This window comes from Zootoca vivipara, chromosome 8 (genome assembly GCF_963506605.1).
Source record: "Zootoca vivipara chromosome 8, rZooViv1.1, whole genome shotgun sequence".
NCBI classification, from domain to species: domain Eukaryota; kingdom Metazoa; phylum Chordata; class Lepidosauria; order Squamata; family Lacertidae; genus Zootoca; species Zootoca vivipara.
The window spans coordinates 71,092,319-71,116,847 of record NC_083283.1 but is presented as its reverse complement, the minus strand read 5'-3'; the positions used below and the strand labels follow the sequence as shown (position 1 = coordinate 71,116,847).

At 42.2% G+C, this 24,529-nt stretch overlaps 1 protein-coding gene across 2 annotated transcripts in view; it reads right to left on the bottom strand.

Annotated features, from left to right (window-relative positions):
- Positions 1-786: 786 nt before the first annotated feature.
- The window catches only part of CDH10 (cadherin 10), a 130,891-nt gene continuing 107,148 nt past the window's right edge, over positions 787-24,529 (bottom strand). Inside the window, exons 6-12 of one of the 2 annotated variants that reach the window (XM_035125727.2) lie at positions 22,420-22,607; positions 16,736-16,989; positions 12,807-12,943; positions 12,046-12,167; positions 7,651-7,759; positions 5,829-6,080; positions 787-2,232 (exon numbers count right to left, since the gene is read on the bottom strand). In XM_035125727.2, the coding sequence (XP_034981618.1) occupies positions 1,739-2,232; positions 5,829-6,080; positions 7,651-7,759; positions 12,046-12,167; positions 12,807-12,943; positions 16,736-16,989; positions 22,420-22,607 (1,556 nt within the window). In that variant the 3' untranslated portion in view covers positions 787-1,738. The remainder of the gene's footprint in view (positions 2,233-5,828; positions 6,081-7,650; positions 7,760-12,045; positions 12,168-12,806; positions 12,944-16,735; positions 16,990-22,419; positions 22,608-24,529) is intronic. The other variant, XM_035125731.2, reaches the window with a different exon arrangement.

Genomic DNA, 24,529 nt, shown 5'->3' with positions numbered 1-24,529 from the left:
TTGTGTTACTGTGTTCTGTAAAGTGGGACTATTGTCCTTTGTTCTTTCTCTTTGCTGTCTGATGCTAGAGAGAGTGGGAGCCATGTTGCAGTGCTCTGAGTGTATTATATGTAAATAAATGTAGATTAGCCAAAATGCTGAGTTGCTGAGGTTTGTTATGCAACTGCAAAGACTCTGCGGATCCCTAAGTGTGCTGATGTCTCCAAGGCATCAGTCACTGTGATGTTCAGGCTGGAGAAAGCTTTTGAAGCTGCCAAACTATTGACCAGGAAGGAGAGAACATGCCATTCGGGCATGTGCATTTACTAAGGTCCTACTCGTGTGCAGGCTAGGCCGAATGGAGGTACTGACTCGCCTGGGTGGGGGTGGGGGGAGGAGGGGATGGGATAGGTCAGGACACGGTGGGGCCAGTCACAGTGATGAGCCAGGGTGGGGGGAAGAGGGGGCGTGATACATCATGGGTCGGGACAGGGTGGGGGGAATCACAGGGATAAGCCGGGGGTGGGGAGAGGAGGGGGCGGGATACGTCATGGATCAGCACAGGGTGGGGGGACTCATAGGGATGTGCCTGCATAAACAGAACACGTGTAAAACAGGGGTACTCTGAAGGGGAGGGGAGTCTGAAGGGGGACTCTGAGTCTCCATTTAACAGACTGAGCCACAGCAACGCATGGCAGGGCCAGCTAGTAACAAAATAAATGTGTATAAAAGCACAACCCTCTAAACTGATAAAAGACCATGTCCTTTATAAATTAGGCAGGCAACAATATCGTTATAAAACTGGTTTATTTCTTAAAAATAAATACAAAAATATAAATATAAAACATTGGCAGATAGAATCTGATGAAATGAAGTTGCACAAAGTTTTTTTTTTTAAACCAGCTGCATATCACATTAACACCACGTGTATATTTTCAGGGAAATTTGTAATGTACAGAATAGGGGCATACGTTTTCTTCTTCTTCTGGGGCCACAATTTCTAAAAAGAAGTGCACAGAGGTTCTGTGCATTAATTTTAATTATTTTCCACTTTCTTTTTCAGAAATTGCACAAACAGAACCCACAAACTAGAACTGCCACTGAAATTTTACCTATAGCAAAATTCAAAGAATTTATTGGAAAATCTGATGGGTTTTGCACACTGGGCTGTCAGAGCAGTAATTTTTTGTGACAGAAAAAAAATATTTTCTAGGCATGCAGATTTTGGGGAGAATGCTCTCTATGCAAGATTTTGGAAAGCTCTCCGGGGTCTTGTGTGGGCAGTTCCTGAAAAAGAAATAAATTTCTAAGGAGAAACATAGGAGTGCATGTGGAACGTGCATTCATGACCCTCTGTGGATCACAGTCTGGGTCTTTTAAAAAAGCTATATTTGCAAGTGTAGAACATGTATTTAACAAAAGCAACTCAAATCTATGGTTGCTCGGGAGATTATAAACCTGCACAAAGGTAGTGTATCCTTTATTTCATAAATTGGACCACACTGAATTTCAATAGCTTTGGCTTTTGGAAAGGGGTTAAATAAAATGTTGTATATATTCCATGTGACATTCTACAAGAAAGAATAAAGGACATTAATGAGCAAATTCGAAAGGAAACAAGAAAGAAAGGAAAGGGGGGGAAACCCATTGTGCTGAGTGGCAGGAAAACGTTCCTGAACATCAAATATTGTCACGTGGAGAAGGTGTCTGTAAAGTTACTTCCTTTCAAATGAACAAAAACTGTATATCCTACGGTCGGTTAGGAAGTGTCTTTATCGCTTTCGCCTCCACCATACATCTCAGCAAGCTTATTAAACCGAGGCCCCCATTCCTTGAGGTAATCATAGTTTTGGTCTCCCTCAGTAGTACCAGACTCTAAAGAACTCAAGGATTCAGCTATAGAATCATTTCCTTCATAGGCGTAAGTTGCCAGGGAATCGTACGGTGGCGCAGAGGGGTCATTATCATGCTCTTTCAACCTTTGGTTAATGAAATCCCGGACATCTGTGTTATCTGGGGCAGAAGGAGTCCTCCGTGGTATAAATAATGTTTCCGGGATGATATCTCGGCGTAGCTTCTTATCTTCGATAGCCGCGGGATTCCGCAGTGTGCCAATATCAAAAGCCTGTGTGTCTTCTTCTCCACCACCTTCATCATTATAACTGACAATGTTGTCTCTGATATCTTCTTTAGACAAGATCAGAGGCTCTTTCTTTCGCTGCCTCTTTAGTGCAGCAAACAACACCACTATAACTTGGAAAAAAGAAAGAACACCATTAAGAAGGAATTCCAATTTGCGATACTAACAAACATATCTGTTGTGTCCATCTTTATTATTATTATTACAATTTTTTACCAGCTTGTTGCAAGATTTGGGTATACAGTGGTACCTCGGTTTTCAAACGTAATCCATTCCAGAAGACCGTTCGAGTTCTGAACCGTTCAAAACCCAAAAACTCAATAGCCAACAGCTAGGCCTCAGGATCTTGCACTTAGTGGAAGCTGTATGGCATATTAAACTTCTGAGGCGTGTTCGAAAACCGAATCATTTACTTCTGGGTTTATGGCATTCGAAAACTGAAATGTTCGTCAACTGAGACGTTCGAAAACCAAGGTACCAATGTACTCTACGATGTATTTGGCATCCTGTATCAAATCAACACACCATTGTTGTGTTGTGTTTTTATACCAAATCTATGAATATTGGAACATATTGTTTCAAAAGTCAGGTGCCTGCCCCTCTCTCTCTGCCAAGCGGTGGCAAGAGCCCAGCCATGCACTCACAAAGGGTCTGTCTTTCTTTGGAGAATTGAATGTGTGGCAGAGACTGCTGTGCTTTTAAGAAATGTGGTTTATTTGCCTATTTACACCTTCAGTCTGCATGGAGGGAGTCCAGATCTCATGGCATGGTCATTTCAAAAGGCAGTAGTGCAAGCCGCCTACAGCCAGCCCTCCCTAAAGATGGATCTCAACTCTTCTTCCTGCTTCTTCTTCCCAGGAACCCTTTTCCTGTCCCCTCAAACATACACCCCATCCCCTTGGTAACATCTCACTCTCCAGTGGACCATCAACACCTTTTGTCATGTATAAAGTTTGCTCTTCAGCCAGCCAGGCAGGCTGGTTTGCATAAGCCAGCCCAGGAATTCCCTATCTGGCACAGTTCTGCACTTTAATCCATATCCCAATTAATTGAAACCCTGGAAAGTATGGGGTTCAGGGGCATTCCCCCCACCCTTAAATCTATAACAATATTAATCTACGTGCAACCATTGCTAGAAACCTACAAAGAAACATTGTGGGGGATTTGTAATCCTGACCCTTGACTTCCAGAATAGATAAAATGAGAACATATGAAATTCCTTGGCTGAATCAAAGCAAGAAGGTCAATCTGTGTTTTTTTGTGTGTTTTTTACTGCAATACTTCTGGAAACTCACAGAAAGGGTGTGAGGATTCATTATTTATTGCTTTAGCAACGAAGATGTTGCTATGCATTTGCAAGGGGGCAAGACTCCCCTAAATTTAGTGAAGGGTAGAATTTGGCAAATATTTAGATTATGAAGGGAAGATGCCAGGCCGATGAAAAATGCAGGTTGAACCAATTCTTCTGTTCGGAAGATTGCTGACAGTGATGCCATTAAGAACCCAAAGGCAGCTAAGCACCGGGCCATTAAGAACACTTGACCGTGCAGATGTCATCCTTCTTCCCAGCTGAGAAGTGGACAGTAACAGAAGAATTGAGAGGGCGAAGTTGCCAGGGGTAACAGAGGGTGTTTGGAACCAAGTTTGCTGAAGCTATGAGAGGAGCAACGAGAGGCACTCTTGGGGTGTAATGTTCTCCATGCCCTCCAGCAAACCTCAGGTAGTAAATATGTGTAAAAATAAACCATATTTCATAAAGACACTACAGTCTCCTCTGTGCCTCAGAAACACAAACCCAGGTTAAGTGCCAAGACCCCTAAAATATGGCTACTGCTTGGCAGAGATTGGGGTGGCCTGTAACAAGGTATTTATCCTGAATGTGGATGTTCCTCTTAGCTATCCTAACAGCTGTTGAGAGTTCTATCCCCCTTGAATATGACTAATCCTTTTTAAAAATAAAATCATCTGTATGCCATCACTGCATATTTCGGTCATGAATTCCTTAAATTACTTATGCATTATGTGAAAGAATTTCCTTTTGTCTGCCGAGAACCTACGGCAAGTGCACTTTAACCTAATACTGAAAACAGCCCGCCCAAAATAGCCTGCTTCTTTTTTAGTGCTATAGTCTGTAAAATGCAACGCTTAACTAATGCTTCCTTTGTTCTTTTGCTTCGAAAAGTAGCTGCTAATTGTCATTTCAAACTTGACAGCTGTTCTTTGACATCTCCCATCTCCGTTTCCCTCAGATCTGCTTGCTGAAGCAGGAACTATGCCTTCTTTTGAGGAAAGAAGCGACAGCAAAGCTAATTGGAAATCCACAGTTTTAAAAAAAGTTTAATTGACCCCATAATCCCTATTAAAGAGTGTACTATTTTCAGCTAGGATGGCTTGGTGGGGCTGTGTTGTGCACCTGACCTCTGTGTGGCTGAGTCACTGCAGTGTACTGGGATGGTAAGGAGGGGGCCAGGATGGAAGAAAGGTTTTTGCGATGCAAATTTGCCAGCAGCAGCAGAGCCATTCACCTTTCTACTGGCACCATTTCCCCTCCTCCAAATCCTGCAATTGGTTCCACCAGCCTGCGATAAGGTAAGCAGCATAGCTTCACCGTGAAATCCGCTGCCGTCTATTTTAGGTCATTCACTCATTTCTTCATACGTTGCACAATTTGTTTACACGGATAAAGTATTCCTAATTTAGGCCGAAAAGCGCCCGGAAGTTCAAAGGAGGGGGTAGGAAACTTAGGATTTTTTTTTATTTTGTTAAACAAAGAAAGAGAGAGAATAACAGAACTCCACTCGAGCTTGTTATCTCCAAAGTGTAGAGGCTGATTCACACGTTTAATTCAATTTCCTTTTTTCTTTTTTAAGGCATGGCAGCATTTCTTCTCGTCTGTTATTTCCTTTACTCTCTAATGCAAAAGTTCCCTTTTTGCTCGGTTCACCAAATGATTCAGTAATAAATGTGTGAATCTTGGAAGAGGCACACTTTTTACTCTATGTGAAGCTCTCCAGAGAGGTAATTATGTGTACATATTTTATAATATAGTTTTAATTCTATGAATGTTCAATTGTGTTGGGGTTTTTCAGTTGCTCCTGGGACAAAAAATTCCTCAAATTTGATGCCTGTGGGCAGCTTGGCACACTCAGACAATGCCCTTGTTGCCGACCAAGGCCCCTAGACCCTCTCATTTTTTGTTAAATGAGGGTGTTTTACATTTTTACTTTTTGTTGTTGCTTGGCTGGGTTTTTTGGTGGTGGGGATGTTGCCTGTTTCATTCATTCATTCATTCATTCATTCATTCACTCTCTTTGTTTTTCTTGCCCTGTTAAAAATGTATTGCCTGTTGTTTGGGCTGGTTCTGAGCACTGCCAGTTTTTCTTCTTCTATGAAATAGGTGTTTTGTGGTGCCCACAACAGTTGCTTAGATTTCCTAATGTGCCCATGCACCTGACAAAAAAGGTTGGTGATCTCTGGAGCAGCAGCATGCAAGCTGGAACGTGCTGAAGTGGTTATGCAGTTCCGACATCATCTGTGCAGGTCACTCACCAAGATAATATTGTACCCTAATCCAATTTCAGGGACAATCAGTGTTCCAATTTGATTACTGAAAGGTGGCGACAAGTATGTAAGGCTGCAAAAAAGACTGGCAGGGCCTAATAGCAGTGCCATTTCATTTAGCAAAGAGTAGTGTTCCCTTGCAACTTACCCAGGAGAATAATGATGCAGAGCAAAATGGCAATGAGCGCTCCTGTGCTAAGACCTGCTGGAAGGAGCAAAGCTTCAGCATTGCAAGACTGCATGTTCCCCCGGCTGTCACAGGCGCACACCCGGATAGTCAATGTACCCGTGCTGCTTTGGATGGGGTAGTCATTGTCAGATATCACCACTGGCAGAAGGTAAGTACTGATTTCGTGCCGGCTAAAGCCATTCCTCCTCGTCAAAATCCGGGCAGTGTTATCTAGACCAGTTAGCCACAAACAATGTACAACATTACAACAAAACCACAGAGCTATGCACTCAAGTGTTACATTAACAGAACTTGAACAGACTTCTCATTAAATATTTTCCCACAGCCACAGTTCCATGTTTATTGACATTTCCCCTTGCCATTGTTTTAAATGAACAACCCCCTCCCCCACAATTTTGTCATTAATAATGCGAGCTAGCATGAATAATATTCAAGGCCATCAATGTCCCCCTCCATTTCCCCTTCACTCAAAAGAACCGGTTTGTTTCCTTAATGAGCAATTGTTATTTTTTGTCCCCTAACAGGAATCGAGTGGTATGGGACATGGGATATGACTCCATAATCGCTGCATCATAGACAAAATGCAAAGAAAACCCCAAGAAATGTCTAGCTAACCCCATGGACAATCTGAATGATTGAAGGTGCACACTAGTAACTGAACCTCTTCTGGATTAAGCTAGATAGATGACAGATATCCATTGGTATCTGAAGAAGTGTGCATGCACACGAAAGCTCATACCAAAATATAAATTTAGTTGGTCTTTAAGATGCTACTGAAGGAGTTTTTTTTATTTTGATCCATTATTGGATCTCTCATCTCTGAAAAAATTGGCGGCTGATGTGCTGCTGGGGGATGGATATACCATTGACTATTGTACATGATGATTAATCACATGCAAGAACATTATGCATTCACTGATCACATACTAGGTAGGACTCTGCCTTCATACCCTGCTTGTGGGTGTCTCAGAAAAGAAAAAAGTAAAGTAAAGGTAAAGGACCCCTGGATGGTTACGTCCAGTCAAAGGTGACTATGGGGTTGCGGCGCTCATCTCACATTCAGACTGAGGGAAGCCAGCATTTGTCCACTGACAGCTTTCCAGCTTATGTGGCCAGCATGACTAAACCGCTTCTGGTGCAACGGAACACCGTGATGGAAACCAGAGTGCATGGAAATGCCGTTTACCTTCCCACTGCAGCAGTACCTATTTATCTACTTGCACTGGAGTGCTTTCGAACTGCTAGGTTGCCAGGAGCTGGGACAGAGTAACGGGAGCTCACCCTGTTGCAGGGATTCGAACTGCCGACCTTCCGATTGGCAAGCCCAAGAGACTCAGTGGTTTAAACCACAGTACCTCCTGTGCCCCCAAGGGTGTCTCAGAGACATCCAGCTGGACACTGTTGGAAATGAAATGCTTGAGTAGGTGGACCAGTCCACCATTTTGCTACTACAAAAATCATTTCCCAATGGGAAATAAGAGTTTATCTGGAGCTAATGTACGGGATCTTGCAATGATGGCATAGGTTTTGCTCTACAGCACTGTTCAGTGGGCCAGAATAGTGCCTTTCTGTCCTTTGAAATTGAGTTGAGACATGTCTTTATTTCTATGCCGTGCTTCTGAATCCAGTCACCCAACTACACAAATAATTGTTGTGTTGTGTTTTATGATGGGCATAAATCTGAATAAACATCTTTTGTTTCACACAAATAATGGAATGCTCCAGAAATGTGCACAAAGAATCACTCATCTCACATCCCACAATGTCTTATTCATTATACCTTCATTGTCCTGGACTGTGAAATTTGGATTAACAGCAGCTAAACTGAAGAAAAACTTTTGTCCTCCAAGGGGATCATCTTTGTCAACTGCACTTATCGTTTGTATTAGCTGCGGAAAAGGGCAAAGAAAAACAAATTCACGTTTGTGAGAAGGTTGTCTGATTGCTCTGAGAAGTACAAGTGGCCTTGAAGGACGCTTTCAAAATACGCTTCTGTGTTTGCATGGTACATAACTTTTATCCACTCCAAACAACACAGTCAAGTCAAATACAAATTACATTATTTACCTGGTTTCTTTTTATTTCCCAGAGCTTTAATAGGCAGCTGGAGGCCCAGGAGCCAAATCTGGCTTTAGAAAACTTTGCATTTTGCCCCATATCCTTTATGGTCTCTCTCTCTCCCCCCCCCCACTATTATTCACTTGAGCTGCTTTCTTCCAAAAGGAGATATAGGCAAAGAACTCTTTAATCTATCTTCCTGCAGTAGGAACAACGAGACACGTTTGGATAGTTTATCCTTGCCCCATCTCCCACAATGTTATGCCTTTCAACTCCTCTGCACAAGAGAACAGATGGGAAAGTGTGGTGGGAAGGCCTAAGGGAAGGACTTTGGCTACCATGATTCATCTTTATGAAAATCAACTTCAGATTTATCTTAACTATGATTTACTGAAACAAACCAACTTCAAACTGTGATTTATGAAGCCAACTTGTTTCAACGAGCCATAAACAGAGATTAATCACAGTTTAGGCGTCATATGTAACACTAAATGGTGATAAAATGAAAATTTCCTCTCTCCTCCTTGTGGCTGCATTGAAAAAGGAGAGGGAAAGTGAGAGTAAAGGAAATCAAACCTTAGTCACATAATGATAAACCATGGTTGAACGTTCTGCTCAAATGATTTTGTTATGTCAGAACTTAATAAACTGCAATTAATCTTAATTGTGAATTAGGGAAACAAGCCAACTTTAAACATTGGTTTACAATTCCGGTTTGTCCCCCTATACCATAGTTGAGGTTCAGCTAACCACAGTTTCCGGTTCATACATAGTTATAAACCATGGTGTAAGGGGAAAAGAATATAGAGATCCGCTTCCCCTCATCAGGAGTAGCCCCTCCCCAAGCAGCGGGAACAGCAAGGACGCTCAGGAGTCCAGTCAGGAAGTGGGGAGAGAGGGCCAGGGCTCTCTCAGCAAGGGAGAGCCCCTGCGACACAGGAGAGAGGAAGAGAGAGAGGGGGAAAGGGGGGAAAAGGAAAACATGGAGCGCAGACCTTTCCCCCCCGGTTCCGGAATTACGCAGGAGAAGGAGGGGAAAGAGATTTGCCGTCCCTAGGCTCTTATGCTGGAAAAGGTCCAGGGGCGGTTCAGTACCGGATTCTGCGTCGGACCAAAGCAGACATGTTGTACAGACCCAGCTCACTGTAAATAGGCTGTACCAAATAAAAATTGCTGAAAGACAAGCATGCGGAGCGTCGTTTACTCTAGAGGGGAGCCGCAACAATCCCCTGACACATGGTTAACTCAAATCAGAAGCAAAAGTTTATGGCCTTTTTGCAACCCCAACAATGAAACTCAGTGGGTGATATTGGGCCAATAGCTGTCTTTCAGCCTAATTTAGCACATAGGATTGCTGTGAAGATAAAATGAAGAGAGGGAGAATCATGTGTGCCACTTTGAGCTCCTTAGAGGCGAGACGGGATAGAAAAGTAATAAATAAATGCACAGGTAAAGGTAAAGGTAAAGGGGCCCCTGACCATCAGGTCCAGTCGTGTCCGACTCTGGGGTTGCGGCGCTCATCTTGCTCTATAGGCTGAGGGAGCCGGCGTTTGTCTGCAGACAGCTTCCAGGTCATGTGGCCAGCATGACAAAGCTGCTTCTGGCGAACCAGAGCAGCACACGGAAACGCCGTTTACCTTCCCGCCAGAGTGGTCCCTATTTATCTACTTGTACTTCGATGTGCTTTCGAACTGCTAGGTGGGCAGGAGCTGGGACCGAGCAACGGGAGCTCACCCCGTTGCAGGGATTCGAACTGCTGACCTTCTGATCAGCAAGCCCTAGACTCTGTGGTTTAACCCACAGCGCCACCTGGGTCCCATAAATGCACAACTCCCAACTAAATCAATATGGAAGAGGAGATTAAAAAGTCTTTGCCTATTTATCCATTTAGGAAGAATGCAGTTGTGGACACACTCAGATGCTACAGACTCTTTAGCCTTTGTTCAGTTCAGAATATGAAATCTGTTGAAAATTAGTTGTAAACCAGGAAAAAAAAGCTTCTTTCTGCTAATAGTGCCCTGCACACGTATGTGACTTGCAATTTGTTTGTAGCCTGGTCATGTGTATTGAATTTAGCAGGCATAGCATAAACTTATGGCCTCAAATGTGGCATGGGAAGTAATGTAAATACTGTACATCTAGGTCTTACTCCATTTCTCAACCTATATCTGAGAGCTTATAGTGGCGTTTGGCTAAAGGGATCCAAGGTGCTACCTGAGATGTTGATGGCTGGGGGATTCAGTCTGTTCTCACTACACATGAACCCATCTGAGGTGAAATGAGAAAGTGCTGCTCTCTGCCCCCCCCCCCACCATTGTGCCCCATCTCCTATTTCCACCATTGCCGGGGAGTGCCCCCACTCTAGCCAAACTTGGCAAGAGCTGAGGCATCCCTCAAAGCATTGCCTCTTGTCTTCTCCACCCAGGGGCGGGGGGGGGGGAGATGAGCAGCAAAACTGTGCACACACCGGTGAGAAGTGGGTGTTCTACAAGCAGCACCAGCGGTGACGCAGGTGGGACATAGCCACCTGCTTCCGCCACCTGAAGCGGGTGCTTTCTCATTGGTGGGCTGGCTCCGGGTTGAGTAAAAAGGGAGATGCTTGCTCTGCCTGGCTTCAGGGCCCTGCTAAACTCACATGGCATCACCCCGAGGACAGAGAGTGTGGGACCATTTCCCCCCCCCCTGTCCCCAACCTGCCTGCTGCTCTGTCTGTATGGGGAGTGGGTGGCCGGCTAATGATATTCCAGTGCATGCCTTAGCTCCTGACTGAAAGTACCTGGCAGCGTAAATGAAAATGGTGAGTCAAGGGAGAAGTCTGTCAAATTCCCCCTCACCCTTTCTGAGTAGAAAATTCCGGCTCAGCCTCTGATCATAGCTGCCAAGGGAAACCCCCCCTTTTTAAAGCCGTTTCCTGCTGTCATCCTGAATGGTGAAATATCCCGTATTTCCCCCGGATTTCTTCCGGTGCTGCTCTGCCCATGTCTGGGCACCGGAAATCGGGCAGTGCTGGCACTGGAAGTTGCTTCTTTGCATAGAAGCGACTTCCGGTGCCGGCGCTGTTGATCCCGTATTTTTCTAACCGGGACTTGGCAGCTATGCCTCTGATAAAAGTAAACCCTATGGAAGGATGGAGCACAAAAGCTCCCCTTAGATACTCCTCTGCTCCCCTCTGACAGGAAACATAATAGAAGCATTCTCCCTGCCAATTTTGGCAAACCCTTAAAAAAATCCTCCCCCCTAAAGGTGAGAACGTGTGCCCCTCCATCAACCCCACAAAAGTGGAAAAGCAGTTGGGGGGAAGGAGTGATTTGAGCAGAAAAACAGCAGGAAGTGAAAGAGTTAAGGTGCCCCTGTCCTCTCCCTCTTCCCATTTTCTTTGTCCTCAGGAGGCACAATTGTGAGTTGCAAGAAGCCCTAATGGCAGGTACTTTGCCGCTCTTCAAGGCAAAGTCATTTCACATTGATCCAAGTACAGTTCAAAGCATCTCCTAAAGAGGCAAAGCAAAGCAAATGTTTGTCCTTCTGATGCAAACAACTTTTTATGCTGTTGTGTGATTTGCCCACAGAAAGCCTTTTGAGATAAAAACCGGCATTTGCATAAAAATAGAAGGCTGACAGTGATGTTTTAGAACACTATCCGTGTCAAGTCAAAGCGCAATTGAGTTATGTAGCAAAGGATGCTTAAAAAATGATTACAAATTACTGTTTGTAACATATAACACTTTCCTCCATGAAGGCAGCACTGAATGCAATTAAGAGGGTGGTTTTTTTTAAGGACAAATCCGAGAAAACAACTGAAGAGAAACTGTTTTCTTTTGGGGGGTGGGGGGTGGGAAAAGGAGCTTGATGTCTTCCGAGCACAAAGCTTCCTTTTGTGGATCTGCAAGAAAGTCATTTGGTAATTTACATGTTGATGTAGCTGGGAAGCATTGCTGTACAAGGCTGGAGTCTGATTTGCTGGCAGCCATTTCCCCCCTTTTCATGTTAAGTTCCCCAAACTGCTCTCAAAAGCAATCTTTCACTCTTAAGGAATAGACACATTATTGTAAATGAATGACTTGGTGCCTGTTCCCATAACAGAACCAAATAGCTTTAAACATTTCCATAAACGACTTACTTGGCCTGCTCTCGCATTTTCACACACAAAAGTATCATAGAACACAGCAAACTGTGGCGCGTTGTCATTCACATCCAATATCCGAACATAAACAGAAACGCGAGTCATCTCTTTGGGGTTATCTGTAAAAGCAGGGGAAAATCAGTAATCTTTTTTAAAAAATAGATTCTCTTTTCTATCAGAACTAAACTAGGAGGCCATAGATACATGGCACTTTAAGAACAACAACAAAAAAAAAAACCAGCGGTTTCACTATATGAATTTCTACCAGCTAAGGCAGAATCTTTGATGCCACAACTTCAAACACACAGAATTAAAGATGATTAAACTAGGAGGTCCTTTTATGTGTTACTCATACTTTGTGAGGGAGAGTCTCACCCTTAGGGGACCCTCTGACAGCATCTGTAGGATGTGGGATCTGCCCTAATCCATGCTCCTCTCACACCACTCTGCTCACATAAAAGGCATGGGGTGGGGGCCTACACCATAGCTCCTTTGCAGACCAGCATTGACCTTCCCCTAGACAGAAGCAATTCTGACATGGTGAGAAGCTCCTAAGAGCCTACCTACATTGACTTTTCCAGTGTGGGTGTACCAGTGTCATGAAGGAACACGCACTGCAGTGGCTCCCACATACTGAAGCTTAACATCACATGAGGTACTGGGTCTTCCACATAAATCCAAAGAAAAATAATTTCCCACAATATGCTCTTCTCATTCAAAGATGAAGAAAACATTTGCATCAACAGCAATGAGCTTACTGATTTCAGCTGCTATCACACTAAGATTGTGCCATTGTGATGTTTCTCGGTCGAGCATCTTGGAAGTATAAATAGATCCATTTCCAGAATGTATGTTGAAGATTCGGTCAAGGTCAGTGTGGCGATCCAAAGAAAACCTAAATTGGATCAAGTAGAGAAAGATTTGCCAACTGCACATGCACCGCTTTCATCTTCTTATAAGGAACAGCCATTCCAATTTAGTGTTCAGACAGATGTTGCATCACTAGAGTTGTGGAGCCATTGGGAAGCTCCTGATCCAAATTTTATTCAGACCTATCTCTTCCCAAGATTCTTAAGAAATCATGAAAATCTCTCTGCACACCCCCCCCATGACAGTTCCTAAAGCCATTTTGCACAATGAACCATGGACTCGATGAAGATACAGAAGCACTTCCAATCCCCACTTGACTATTCTCATGCGTGAAGCAGAAGAACCATGAGGAGTGCAGCAGCCCCACATACGGCCATCAGAAACGCCTCTGAAATGTTACTGAGTCTATGTTCCTTTTGTTGAAAAAGTATCCAGCTCATTGACATGTGATATGTAAACTGCAATGCTGGGCTCACACCGGTGGTGGTATAAAACTTGCTTCAACTTCTACTGCAGTGCTATGTCTGTCTTTGCTCTTTCTTCCTCATCTTTTGTACTGACTATGGTAATTTCCTCCCAGCTTTCTCCTCAATGTTATTTGATTTCTTAATCTTTGCTTCCTTTCATTCTCTTCCCTTTTGGTGACAGATCCCTGTTTGCCCTAAACAACAGAAACCCAGTTCCATATAGCATGTGCACCTTTGGGTTCTGGAGTGTGTATGTGCTTTTAAGATGGAGGTCTTTCTCTATTCTTGATGCTGGCCTGTCTAATAAAGGTTCCATACAAAATGTTCAGAGTATTGATGCCTCCGAGTTGCACTTCCGTGAAGAAAGCAACCCAAAGAAGGCAGCAACATTGCCAGTATGAAAAAAGAATTATTGCACCATTTGCCGAGGCAGAAAAGATGTGTGCAAGCCTGTGTGCCAACGACTTGTGTTAGCACAAATATATATAATCATCACTGAGGAAAATTCATATTTAATCTCTGCTTTTTTTATATGTACTGTGTTGCTGCATCAAGTGTTTTCTGCATTCTGTAAAAAGGCAGCTCTGGCAGAACTGTAATAACCAACTACTGTGCTTTAATAAGCAAAAAGGTATCTTTTCTTTCCCTGTGAACTGAACAAGATAAATACAGTCATTTACCTTTATTAGCTCTATTATCTCTGTGGTCCAAAAATATTTAATTAGAACGGTACAATGTAACCCTGCTGCTCCTTCCTCAAACCCCAGATAATTTCATGGAAAATTGCAAAAATTGTAGGGACAGTTTTTTTCCCGTCCATTACTATCAATAGTTCTAGTTAATTATTCACCTACAGCTTATTTCACAGAAAACAGGTTATTTGGCTATGCTGAACAATGGGTTGCAACTGACATCAGTGTCAATGTTTCCTCTTCATTATCTTCTCACAAACCAGCTATTTATTTTGGCACAGCCAGATTGTGTTGGGTAGGGGTAGGGGGTGCATTGGCAGGGAATAATTATTGTTAAATTCTTTGGATGCGAAGACCTACCTTACTATCAACATGCAACCTCCTTTATTGGAGGATTTGTCCTGCTGCACCACAGTCCTGGATTTGCATGATAGTCCAAATTGAAGCATCTGTAGTGCTTTTTAATACAATCTTGGATGTGCATGAAATCAGGGAACCCACTATGGTATTCTGGAAAGTTGTTTCTCTCTTTGTTCTCTATGATTTGGACAGCTCTTAAGACAACATAACAAAGTTTTGCACAACAGCTCCAGAGACCGAGGAGCAAATGTTTGTCTATGTTTGGAGGGAAATGGAAAGCCATTTTAAATCAAGATGGCAGACTGCACATTTCAAAACTGCAGTGATTTTTGGGGGGTTTCTTGGTGCGTGCCATTACTTAGAAATTATTTCTTCTTGCGGATTCCTAAATAGTGACTCTAGATAGCTGGATTTGAGGAAAGAGGTGTCATTTCTTTTCTTTTCCTAGGAAAAAATATCAGGTAATATATTCCTATAGAAATATTAACTGGTTTTCTGATGCCCTATCCAAACTTGCCAAATACATTTGCCAGTACTTGTTTGCCCATTTTTTTTCTGCCGTACATTCACATCTTTCATTAACTGTTGCTGAAATTCATTTTGTCATTCCAATAAATATCCAAACTGCATGGACAGACATTAATAAAGCGGTCATATAATGGAAACAATAGAATGGGATGAGAGATGAACTTTTGCCAATACAGAGCTTCAAGTCTTGGCATGGCCAACTAACCTTCATTTTTAGCTCATGTTTGGCTTATGCTATTGTCAAATATGACTGAAATGAATGAAGGAGCCAAACCAGAGTTCTCATTAGTTCTTAGTTGTATAAATATCACATATAAACAGTTGAGGAGGAGAAGTAAAATAACATGCTTCTGAAAACAAAACAAATCCATAGAGCCGAACCAAATATTCATGACAATGCTCCATTGTTCTCTGAACTTTCATTGAATATGTAATAGCTGCAAAATGATATCTAACAATTCATTTTGAGATGTGTTTTCAATAATTACAACAATATTTGGCAGTAGATGGTATGCTATACTTAAGTCATGGACTGCATTTGAAAATTGATATGCTATGACATAGGTTGAGTTTGGACAAGCATATCTGCTTAATAAGCTGAAATATCAGTGAATTGGTTGGTTGTGCTTATGGGTCTCTGCTTCTGCTTTTATTTGAGGAATAGAATGAATAAACCAGCAACTCTTCCATTAACTATAGTTGCCTGGTAACAGCTTCAGAATAAGCCAGGCCAATATACCGTGGTTTGGTTTAAAACCTAGCATGTCCTGAAGCTGTTAACTATGGTTTTCCAATTACCTGTAGTACAAAATGGGAAATAATGAAAGATTTCATTGTTTGCTCCCACTGCGAAAGGGACATTCTAACTCATCCATTTTGAGATTTCAAATTTGATGTTTGCCAAAACATTTGAATGTCAATTTTAGATTTAAAGTTGCATAGTCAATTTCAAAATTCTGCGTTTTAAGTTTGGATTTTTTTGGGTAACATTTTGGCTCTACAAAATAAGCTTCTGGGGGAAAAAATGACACAATGTTGTTTTGTCTTGTGTGGAGAGTGAGATACAGTGGAACCTCGGTTTATGAACACCTCGGTTTACGAATTTTCGGTTTATGAATGCCGTGGACCCATCTGGAAAGGATTAATTCACTTTCCATTACTTTCAATGGGAAAGTTCACTTCAGTTTATGAATGCTTCAGTTTATGAACAGACTTCCGGAACCAATTACACCCATGCTTCGGGTTAAGTACGCTTCAGGTTGAGTACTCCGCGGACCTGTCTGGAACAGATTAATCCACTTTCCATTACTTTCAATGGGAAAGTTTGCTTCAGTTTATGAACGCTTCAGTTTATGAACAGACTTCCGGAACCAATTGTGTTCATAAACCGAGGTACCACTGTATATACCTATTGACTAGGGTTTTTTTCGCCAAAAGTAAGTATCCTTCCGTAATAGTATCAGAGCAGAGACAGTGCTACTGTTTCATTACAAAAATGAGAGACAGAAAGTCACAACATTGCCTTGAAATTTCATACTCTGGCCTGATAGACTTCTGAGAATGTCATTCTACATGATCAAAACAATCTTCTTCAAGAATACAGTATCACTCAGTACAGGAAAGAATACCTTAGATATTCTTCTTTATCAAGTCCTTATGCCTACCTTTCTACGCATCTCACCAGTCAGAGTAACAGTATCAGCTGAAATAACTAGATATAGAGATGTTATCAATCTAGGGTTGTTGTTGTTTTTTTATTCTGGCCTTTACCTGATAGGACCTGCAGCTGAATCTGGATCTCGGGCCATCACAGTGCCTATGATTGTGCCCACCTCAATATCTTCATGGATCTCAAAAAGGTAAGAGGATCTGCTGAAAATGGGAGGCTCATCCACATCTTCCACTGATATTTTCACAGTGGTCGAATCTTTGAAAGGTCCGAGGTAATAAAAGCGTGGGTCAACATATAGATTCTCTGCCTCCACTTTCAAAGTATATAGCCTTCGATTCTCATAGTCCAGTGGCTGTAAGACAACATAGGGATAGAACAAAGTCAATAACACAATGACACAACAATGTGTTCAGTGTCAGAAAGTCACATTGTGAAAAGTGGGATAGCATGGCAAGCACTATTTGCCATTTATGTAATGGCAACATTATCCCAGGTACCAAAGGGAATACAATAATGACATATTCCAAGATACATTATCACTTGCTTTATGGTGGAGTGGCTAACATGTGCCACCCCAAAATGTTGGGATACACCTGTTGACCATGCTGGCTGGGTTGGATGGGAGTTTAGAGTCCCGGATGTAGTGGGTTAATCATTGGGTCTTTATCCAGCTTTTGCCATGGACAAGTAGTCATGCATAACAACTAGTGACTCTAGATGGGGAGGACACATTTCCATTAAACACAAACACACACACAGTCATCTAGCCAATTTGATGAGGACTGGGTGATCACACAACTGAGAATAGGATTGAATACTGATTTCCCTTGAAGAACTGGAGTGCTGGGTTTAGATTGGTAGGGCTAGCCCAACCATTAGGGAGAGTTAAACATGCAGCTCAGATACCCCCCGGTTCTTCCTCCTGAGCCATTCCCCTCTGTCAGATGACAGAGTTGTCCATGCACAAGGCCTGTCCTCATTAGCCAGTTGGCTCATGCATATTGGAGGGAGATTTTCCACTGTCGTGCTTCTGTATATGAAATGGCGAGATGGCACCATCTTGTCACTAGGCAAAGCAGTGGCAGACTTTGGGCTCTCAAATTTCAGCGGCACCTTTTGCAACGCTAACATTTGGTGGTGCCCACAACCTCTCACAGTCCATTCTGCAGCATCACTGTGGTGTCCTTTGCAGTGTTCTGCCCAGCGCCACCGTACCAACAACATCACCCTAAAACCAACTCTTGGAAAGAGAGAATAGGCCCTCTCCTCCTCCTCCTCCTCCTCCTCCTCCTCCTCCTCCTCCTCCTCCTCCTCCTCCTCCTCCTCCTCCTCCTCCCCCCCACTGTCCATTTACTTGTCATTTTAGCTCAGAAGAAGAAAGCAATTTGAGTGGAGACTGCTATTCCTTTCCCTTGCTTTCAGAACTGCTTGCTTAAGAAGCAATGGGTTCTGGGATGTGGCAGCAAGCCTCCTGCTGGGATCTGAGTAGTTGCCCAATGATGCCAGTCCTGAACTTGGCACTGAATCAGACTCTTCTTCCAATTGGGGAAAAGGACGGGTGTGCATTGTGGGGAAGATATCCACCACTGGAACAGTTGCCTGGCCATTGAATCAGCTACTCATGTTCTCCTTGCCCTCAATAGTACCACAGCTGAAGCAGGAGTACTGTACAATTGTTCAGACCATGAACTGGCACCCACACTGTGGAGAATGCACATGTGCCAAAACGTTATGATCCAGTTTAGTACCTAGTTTAGTACCTGTTTTTCCCAGTCATTTGCCAAGAAAGTTTGAAATGAGTGTCTCAAATGCAATTTGAGAAGAGGCAAATCTACACATCATTGCATCAGATCAGAGGTGGTGACATGACTGAATGCTTTTGGAAAGCCCTTACACCTGGAAAACTAGATTCCAGAGAAAAGGATTCAGGTTTTCCTTTTGATATTGTAGCTTTGAAAGTGCAGGGCTCCTCCCTGCCCACTGGCAAATAATTTTAGAAACACAATCCTTAATGAAATGACATGGTCTAGTTTTACCAGCATATCTGCTGTTTTTGTGACCTTTGTTTCAGTGGGCAAGTCGCTACTTCCTAACTACCTTCTAATGCAATTGAGTGGTTGTGACTGTAGAATGAGACAATCCCATCCATGCCTTTATGCATCAAATTGTCAGAAGGATTTGATGTAAAAACAAATAGTTCACTTGGCTGTTCTGTCTTTGCTTCAGCTCTCAAGTGCATATGCAAGTTGCGAATCTTCAAGTAATAGCAGTTTGCATGCAAAATCCAGGGTCTCATCATCAGCACCATATAAAGCAGTTTTAAAGTCCACAACATTGGCCAAGCGACCACCATAAGGCTAATTTTACGAAGATCCAAGCTGCGCGCGCGCACACACACACACACACACACACACACATGCACACCATGAATTTAAATTATCTTATGGAAAATCAAAATCTGTGCATAACCTGGTTCATTTACATTGCATTTCATGAATCTCACATCAGTGAAATTTTGGCAAAATATATGTGACATTTTGTCAGCAAATGCTTTTTAAAGTGAGAAGATGAAAAGTTTGGAGTTATAATTAGAATACTGTGTGTGTGTGTGTGTGTGTGTGTGTGTGTGTGTGTGTGTATAGACAAGAGATTCCATTCTCCGATTTCTCTGTGACTGCAGATGAAAAGTGCTAGCTAATTAATGATTTCTAGGGAATGAACAAGCTGAGAGAAAGTGCAGCTTGTCTGACACTGGAGCAAAGCTTCATTAGCATGCACAATATAACAGAGAGATATCAAAAGGTGGACCCAAAATGGATTCTGGAGACATTTTTGAATTTATTTCCCCTCAAATATTTAAAGTTAAATTAGTACTCATGAAGGATGCCAGGCTGTCTTGGCGCTTAAATCTTCTATTTACTCTGAAGTTATATTACGTTGGCAACAAACGCTCCCTTCCCACATTTTTGAGATTCCCCTCCCTCCATCTTAACCTTGTTTTCAAGGAGAACTTTACGTTGTACATGCTAATTATGTCTCAGATATATTCTCAGATTTTCAAACTGCCAAAGGTAGTGCACTGCAATGCAACAATCTGTCCTCCAGATAGATACTGACAGGGAGACACAGAATAGCTATGTGGACACCCATTCATTGTGGCTGTGAAGGACCATAACTCTTTGAGAAACTGCTCTGGAACTATGAAAACTCTGTTGGCTTCCCACAAATCTCTAAGGCACTTCCTCTCAATTTTTCTTTGAATTTTGCTTTGGCAAAATATGGCAACAGTTCTAAATATGGCAACAGTTCTATTGATGACAGCTTTTCCTCTTTTGATACAAATATGAAATACTTTGCATTTGGGTCCACTCTTCTACCTCTGAATGCATTACTGTTAAAATATTTTTCCTACAATAAGCAACCTTTGCTAAATTTGAAAGGTATGGCAAATAACTGCACCGCTATCCAGAGGACTGGACAACAGAGTACACAAACAAGTGTTTGGAGTTGTTTTGTTTTGTTTTGCATTTGTAAATTTAGGCTTCATCTCTGCAAACGTCCCTGGGTTCCTTTAGAATGCGGCCAATGGTAGTACTGGTCTATCCCAGTTTTGAACTCAGAGGGAAGGCTTGTGGATGGAATTTGGTTTGAGCACAGTGTTCTTAAAATTGGTGACAACAGGAAGAAGCACTTCAGCTTCTTGAACAGGTTAGAGCTTCTACCTTTAAAAGGCCCAAAATATTATGCCAAGGTAGCAGCAATGTCAATTTACATAGCTGGCAAATGTGGAGTAGGATGAAACCATTTAATCACAAGGGCATATTTTATCCATTAATAAGATAAAGCTAATGCCCTAAGATGCAGACCCTCCAAGTGTCCCTATTTTCCAGGGATAGTCCCAGATTTACACAAGCCATCCCTGTTTTTGATTTGATCCCAGAATGTCCCACTTTTCCTTTTCCTATTTTCATTGGAGAAATGTTGGGGGGTATGGAGTTATGTGACCCCCAAGCCAAGGAGAAGACCTTGAGAAGACATCTGAAGGCAGTTCTGTATAGGGAAGTTTTTAAATGTTTAATGTTTTATTATGCTGTTATATATGTTGCAAGCTGCCCAGAGTGGCTGGGGCAACCCGGTCAAATAGGTGGGGTATTATTAATGGAATAGGACGTCTCTATTTTCATCAGAGAAATGTTGGAGGGTGTGCAAGATGACTACACACTTATGCCACTTATGGAATCAAGAAGCAACATAACTAACTAGACCAGGTCTGAAATGAGTCTGTTAATTATTTTCCTGAACAGTTTTGATTATACAAACAAATGCATACTTTGGGGGGAAATTTTAGCACTGTGCATTTTTTAGCACTCCACCTTTCACTGCCTCTCCTTTGCATCAGTGACCTAATCATCGTGTGGCCCAAACTGATCTGCTGACATCATCACATTAGATAGTTTGCTTTTCAGCAAATAAACAAAATAAATATGCATAAACATTGCCTCCTAAGCTCTGCAAATATGAAAAGAAAAATTAAAACTCCCCCACATACACTCTTTAGTGTAACTAGTAATGAAAAAAATCATTATGGTTATTGCTTGTTGTTGTTTAGTCATTTAGTCGTGTCCGACTCTTCGTGACCCCATGGACCATAGCACGCCAGGCACTCCTGTCTTGCACTGCCTCCCGCAGTTTGGTCAAACTCATGTTCGTAGCTTCGAGAACACTGTCCAACCATCTCGTCCTCTGTCGTCCCCTTCTCCTAGTGCCCTCCATCTTTCCCAACATCAGGGTCTTTTCCAAGGATTCTTCTCTTCTCATGAGGTGGCCAAAGTATTGGAGCCTCAGCTTCACGATCTGTCCTTCCAGGGAGCACTCAGGGCTGATTTCCTTAAGAATGGATAGGTTTGATCTTCTAGCAGTCCATGGGACTCTCAAGAGTCTCCTCCAGCACCATAATTCAAAAGCATCAATTCTTCGACGATCAGCCTTCTTTATGGTCCAGCTCTCACTTCCATACATCACTACTGGGAAAACCATAGCTTTAACTATACGGACCTTTGTCGGCAAAGTGGTGTCTCTGCTTTTTAAGATGCTGTCTAGGTTTGTCATTGCTTTTCTCCCAAGAAGCAGGCGTCTTTTAATTTCGTGACTGCTGTCACCATCTGCAGTGATCAAGGAGCCCAAGAAAGTAAAATCTCTCACTGCCTCCATTTCTTCCCCTTCTATTTGCCAGGAGGTGATGGGACCAGTGGCCATGATCTTGGTTTTTTTGATGTTGAGCTTCAGACCATATTTTGCGCTCTCCTCTTTCACCCTCATTAAAAGGTTCTTTAATTCCTCCTCGCTTTCTGCCATCAAGGTTGTGTCATCTGCATATCTGAGGTATCCCCTTCATGGATCAATGCCTTGTCGTGGCGAAGGGGCTTGAATAACTCGGAGAAGCTATGAGCTATGCCATGCAGGGCCACCCAAGATGGACAGGTCATAGTTGAGAGTTTTGACTAAACGTGATCCACCTGGAGAAGGAACTGGCAAGCCACTCCAGTATCCCTGCCAAGAAAACTCCATGGTTATTGCTACTTCTATCTTATTATAGTCCTATGTCTACATTTTTGTAATAGCTTTTCTATGTAAAGGAAATGTGGAATCGAAAATGGAGTTACATGGCATTTCTGGACAACAAACTAACTTTTAATAATGGTACCAACTCTGCAAAATATAAAATGTAATTCCAAAGTTGATTATTTTAAAGCACTCAGTAATTCATGGAGATAACATTCACCTTTCGCACTGTTATAACTCCCTCCTGTGTATCCTTCTGTGTAACAACGTCAAACATATCCCTTCCATCACCATCAACAATGCGGTATTCAAGTTCGGCGTTCCTCCCAATGTCTGCATCAGAGGCTTTTATGGTTCCAATGGCAGTGCCAACTGGGGAGGATTCTGGGATACGAAGGTGGACTGAGCCTGCAAAGAAGAAACCGTCAGAAATACATGAGCATTTGTTAGTTACAAATCATGTGATTAACAGCAGAATCCCATAATGTCTACCCAGAATCAGAAGTATAGCCCGCTGAATTCACTGGGGCTTACTCCAAGGTATAGGATTGCAGTTTAATGACTCCATAGCTTTAGCCATTAATTCAAGAAAGTAACACTTTGGGGTATACTGATTTCATTCAAGAGACATAACTTTGGAAAATCTTGTATGTGCGAAGGCTTATTCTACCTGTCCAACTTCCCAATGGGCTTTTCCAACAGCGAACTCCTATCATAACTTTAGGTTTGAACATTTAAAGTGGATTAAAGGGCTCTGCCACCATACTGCAACAAATCCAGTTAAAAATGGACTTTTGCGGTTTGGAAAGTGATGTGAAATGTATTGCAAAGTGTGGAATAAGTGAATGATTAATGGGAAGGCTTGAAACAGGTCTTAGTTCTGGAACGTTAGTTTTTCACACCAGAATTTATCCTATATATGCCAGTCTTTCTCATTTTGAAGTTGACTGAATCTACGAAGTCATGCCTTTAATCCAGCAAGCCTGTCTTATTTGAAGTTCACTTCCAAACATGGCATTAAAGCACTTTTAACAAAGAAGGAGCAGATGAATTGCCCAACAGCACCAACAGTTGCTTGGCTGCAGGTAAAATTTCACCTAATTATGTGTATATTCAAACACATACTCATGCTTGCAAAAATGCTCCCCAGTTTTGTTTAATACTGATGCTGAAAAACAGTTCTCATGTCTTCGGGAGGCTGCCCGTAAGTGTGAATAAGCCTTGCTCATTGATATTAATATACAGCATTCTGATAATAACTGCATAAGAGGCGTTCAATTTCATTAGTCCCCTTGATACATGGTCAAGTCAGCAAATCAGATAAGAGATAAGAGCAGTTTAGTGTACAATTTCACATTTGACATGAATTGTATTGATTCCTCTTTTAAGAAAGAATCAATAAGGCCTTCAGCACTTCCATGAATCAAACACTTTTTAGGCCCTTTCATGAACCCATTAGTTTTGTTACTTTTAACGTGATTTAAGTCTCATTAATAAAGAGGGAAGGGAAAGGGGAGGAATGCTTCATTAAAAAAAATGCCCCATTGCAGAAGGAGGGAGTTTGGGTTATGTCTGCATCTGCAGATATAAATTTGCTCTGAAGGGACTTAGCAAACATCCTCTACCGTAGATGGAAGGAGCATGTGACCAAAATAACAATGGAAATGAAATGAAATACAGGAAATCTATTTCGAACAGAGAGTGAACCTTCAGCAGATAACATACTGATGTCTAGAATACTGTATTATTCGCTTTCATACGAATCACAATCCCAATACCAAAATATGAGAAGAAATACTAAATAAGCTGTGTCAATCAGCCAGGAGAAAACATTGTTTGCATAGGGACTAAGCAGACTTTACTCTGAAAACAATGTACACTGCAACATTCCCCCCCCCCAAATCAAAATGCTCATGGTTAAAGGGTCATGATTGCAGCTATGCAGACTACAGTTTACTTTGCATTAAGTTGTAGAAAAAAATGATTACAATAAGTTCAAAAAGCTGAAACATTATCCCACAACCTTCTCCCCCTTTTCTGCTGTTGGTGCTTAAAATTGGACTAAACATCTGAATATTATTGTTGAGTGCCTGCATTGTATATGCACATTTTATATGAACTGTGCAGAAGTAGCAAATGGGTCTCTGTATGTGTTCATGGAGAACCAATAACATGGCATGAGTCATTCCCACATCTTGTCATCGATACACAAGTCAGTCTTCAGAGATGAAGCACATATTGCTAGGGTGAAAAAGGTAAAGGACCCCTGGATGGTTAAGTCCAGTCAAAGGCGACTATGGGGTTGCGGCACTCATCTCGCTTTCAGGCCG